This window comes from Clarias gariepinus, chromosome 2 (genome assembly GCF_024256425.1).
Source record: "Clarias gariepinus isolate MV-2021 ecotype Netherlands chromosome 2, CGAR_prim_01v2, whole genome shotgun sequence".
Taxonomy (NCBI): Eukaryota; Metazoa; Chordata; class Actinopteri; order Siluriformes; family Clariidae; genus Clarias; species Clarias gariepinus.
Window position 1 is genome coordinate 1,543,083 of NC_071101.1, and position 3,672 is coordinate 1,546,754.

The 3,672-nt window shown below is 43.4% G+C and overlaps 1 long non-coding RNA gene and 1 gene segment (V, D, J or C); one reads left to right on the forward strand and one right to left on the reverse strand.

The window, feature by feature from the left end:
* Positions 1 to 1,288: 1,288 nt before the first annotated feature.
* Positions 1,289 to 2,454, reverse strand: LOC128516069 (uncharacterized). The gene is made up of 2 exons (XR_008356739.1): positions 2,322 to 2,454; positions 1,289 to 1,764 (listed from the first exon to the last, which is right to left on the reverse strand). It is a non-coding gene; the product is annotated as an uncharacterized LOC128516069 (long non-coding RNA).
* LOC128516046 (immunoglobulin kappa variable 3-15-like) lies at positions 2,441 to 3,211 on the forward strand. The segment is given in 2 exon segments: positions 2,441 to 2,646; positions 2,774 to 3,211. Coding segments are annotated over 2 exon segments (420 nt in total).
* The last annotated feature ends 461 nt before the right edge of the window (positions 3,212 to 3,672 follow it).

Below are 3,672 nucleotides of genomic sequence, written 5' to 3' on the forward strand. Positions count from 1 at the left end.
CGCGCTGGGTAAATCTCTCCGTCTCGAGCCACTTGCCGGTTCCGGCTTTATACCGGCACACGTGACCCGACGCCGCTTCCGGGTTCTCTCGCGCTACGATCGCGCATGCTCGCGAGAGCTTAACCTGTGACCAACACTGTCTATGGGGACAAATAAAACCAGATCGGGCAATTTTACGAGCACAGGTGAGCAGCATTAGCTCCTTAATCCATTTCCCTGTTATAGTTAAAATGCCCTTTTATGTGGCTGCGCTACAAGCTAACAAGAAGCCTCTCTGAGCTAATAGGGGCTCGTAGCCCCCACTCCCATTTAACAGTGACTGTGCAGGGAGCACAGCTCAGCAAATGTCCAGCTGTATATATGCATCTCTTGCAGCTGTCATCTTCGCTGTGACATTAGTCCTTTGTAGTCACATGGGTCGAGATGGACCTCACCATGGACATCTTTACCTCTTTGGTCTCATCTTATCACATGGTACAGAGAGCCAGGTCACCTTAAAAGCTTTGTGCTGTGTACTGAAGGGTTTATGGGTTATCACTCTTTGCTGCTGGTTTGTCTTCAAAGCATCATGTGGGTCCCTTTTCACTCTGTGTGGTCATTTTCTGCTTTTTTGTTAATATTAAGTTTGCAAATATGTCTGAGAGATTATTTTATAACTTTGATTGGTTACCACCTTTGCTTTCCGCCCTCATTCACCTCTTTGTATTACAGTTGTAGTAGCGCACTACACAGAATGTGTCTGATTTGATATTCTGTTCATGTCATGCTGGTTTCTGGTTGTTACTGTAGTGTGTGTCTGTGTGTGTGTGTAGGTACACAGGGAACAAGTTAAATGAGCGGTCCCTCCACACGTCCAAGCAGAAGGTCATCATCCAGTGAGGGTTATTTATGTTTTAATACATAAGAGTCAGTGTGCTTTTTCGGTTAGTGTTGTTTACCAAAACTCTTCCACACAATTAATATAAAATAAGTCTGCACCTGTCAGTTCACTCGAGCATAAATCCTGCACTAAGTAAAGACATGAAAGCAGCTTCCTGCTCCACACCAGCTAAACACACAGAGTCAGTGTTAATCAGTAAATCAGAGATCAGTGTAGAGGAAGTGAGATTGAGATGAAGACGGCTGAGTGATCCTCTTTCTCCCAGAATAGAGCAGCACTTTCACCAGATGTTCAACTTTCTTCAGCCAAACTCACTGAAGCACAACACACAGCACTGAATCTACAGCTAAACACACTCTCTCATCACACTGATAATGACTATTAACTGGAATAAAAGAAGACACAATGTCCAAAATCAAGCTTTATTTCAGCAGAGCAAAACTACAGGAAGAGCAACAGGACAGTGAAGAGAGTAAAGACAGAAATGTCAGCATTGTGTAGAATTGAAACTCTATTGTAGATGGATGTGTAAGCAGCTCAGTGTTAAATTCTATCTTGGAGCTGTTAGCCTTCACACTGGCTCTTTCTGAACGTGACCGGATGATTGACGCCGTCATGGGAGACCTTACAGACAAACTCCTCCCCCTTTTCCCAGAGTGCTTTGCTGAGGGTCAGGGTGCTGCTGCGTGTGTAACCGTCCTTCTTCTGTTCTTCCGCGCTGGTCAGAACCCCGTCCTTCACCTCTGAGCCGTCCACCGTCCAGCTCACCAGCGCCCCCTGTGGAGAGTAGGCAGACAGCAGGCAGAGCAGCGAGGCCGATCCCTCAGACAGCTGCAGAGAGGAGGGAGGGAGCAGAGACACGGAGGGCTTCACCGTGGGACCGGCTGGAGACCACAAACACACAATAAACACACATTTACACACACTTACACAACATTTACTCATTACTGCTTATTCACATGACTGCAGTTCAGTAGAACTACTCAGCAGGAGAACATTTACTAGTTACTGCTTATATTGTGGAGCGACTCGGACTTTGATCAGCTTTATTCTGTGTTAAACACTTCTTACTGATGTGTAATATAAAGTGCTCCCTGTGTGATAGTAGGAAATGGATCTGATTACAGAAATGTTCAGTGTTTAACACAAACACACAGCAGCGTTCGTCTGTATTTTACATCAGCACAGAGACTTTAGAACAATTTACACACAACTTCAGATTTCAACCAGTGACCAGGTTTACACACACACACCTAATAGATTTAAATTTTTTTATTATTTAAAATAAATTTTAATTATTTAAGGTTTACAGTTAATCTCGGCATATTACTAATAACTATAAAAACTGTTCATTTTAATTATTTAATAATCACAGTTTTTTTTAACATATATACTTATCACAGATTAACAGAAATAAATTTTAGAAGTAAAAGTGACTTACAGATGATGAGTTTGGTTCCTCCACCGAAAGTCCACCACAGTGATACATTCTAATGAAGCCGTCGTACAAAAACCTCTGTTACACTACAGTGACCACACACACACACACACACACACACACACACACACACACACACACACACAGACGTTTCCATAGAGAGAGGTTCCACTTTGCATTAGCAGCTCATGCTTCAGCGCTCTGCGAGTGTTTATAGCCCTGTGACTTTAACACTTCATGACTGAGAGCTGCTGCTCAGCGACTTCACCCACAGCAACCATGAGTTTGATCAGCGTCTTCATCTGCACACTGGCCCTCTGCGCTCGAGGTAACACAATGTTTTATCTTCTACTGTTCAGCTAACAAATCCATGTGAAGTAGGCCGACTAGATGAACTTCAAACTCAACATCATTATTAATGTAGGGAACCCATTTATTCTTCTGATTTTTTTTAGGATCCAGAGGTCAGGTGACTGTGACTCAGAGTCCTGCAGTGAAATCAGTTTCTCCAGGAGACACACTCACCATCAGCTGTAAAACCAGTACTGATGTTTATGATGATGATGCACTGGCCTGGTATCAGCAAAAACCTGGAGAAGCTCCTAAACTCCTGATCTATGCTGCTGACACTAGAGAATCAGGTATTCCATCACGTTTCAGTGGCAGTGGATCTGGATCTGATTTCACTCTGACCATCAGTGGAGTCCAGACTGAAGATGTTGGAGATTATTACTGTCAGAGTTTCCATGAGATCAGTAGTAGCTACGTGTTCACACAGTGTTAGAGCGTCGTACAAAAACCTGTGTGAGTGTGACTGCTGCAGCTGGGACCTACTGCAGGTGCTGAGGGACACACACACACACACACACACACACACACACACACACTACAGTAAGTGTATATGATGAAGCTGACTTTGCATGTAGAGGGAAAAAGCACTGGGTGTAGAGTGTGTGATATTTTATTAGAGTAATTTCTCTCTCTCTCATTAAAAGTCTCCAAAAAGCTTCAAACTGATTTGAGTTGCAGTGACGATGTAGTCTGGATGAACTTAGTAAAAGATCTATAAGTTTGGACATTTCTCTTTATAAATGCCACGCCCCATTCCACACCATATCCCATAGATCTACAGCGTAGTGTTCCTGATGCTGAGACTAAACATCTGCAGGGTTTTGCTCCCTGAAATCCAGAACATCATCAGGAGTAAGAGTCAGTTTAACATCTCATATTTCTCACAGGAAGTTCTTCTTATCTGTCCTATCAGCTCCCTGACAGTTCTCTGTGTTTCCTTTACCTTCTGGATGGAGTAGTGCAGCACATTACTAAGTACACACACACACACACACACACACAA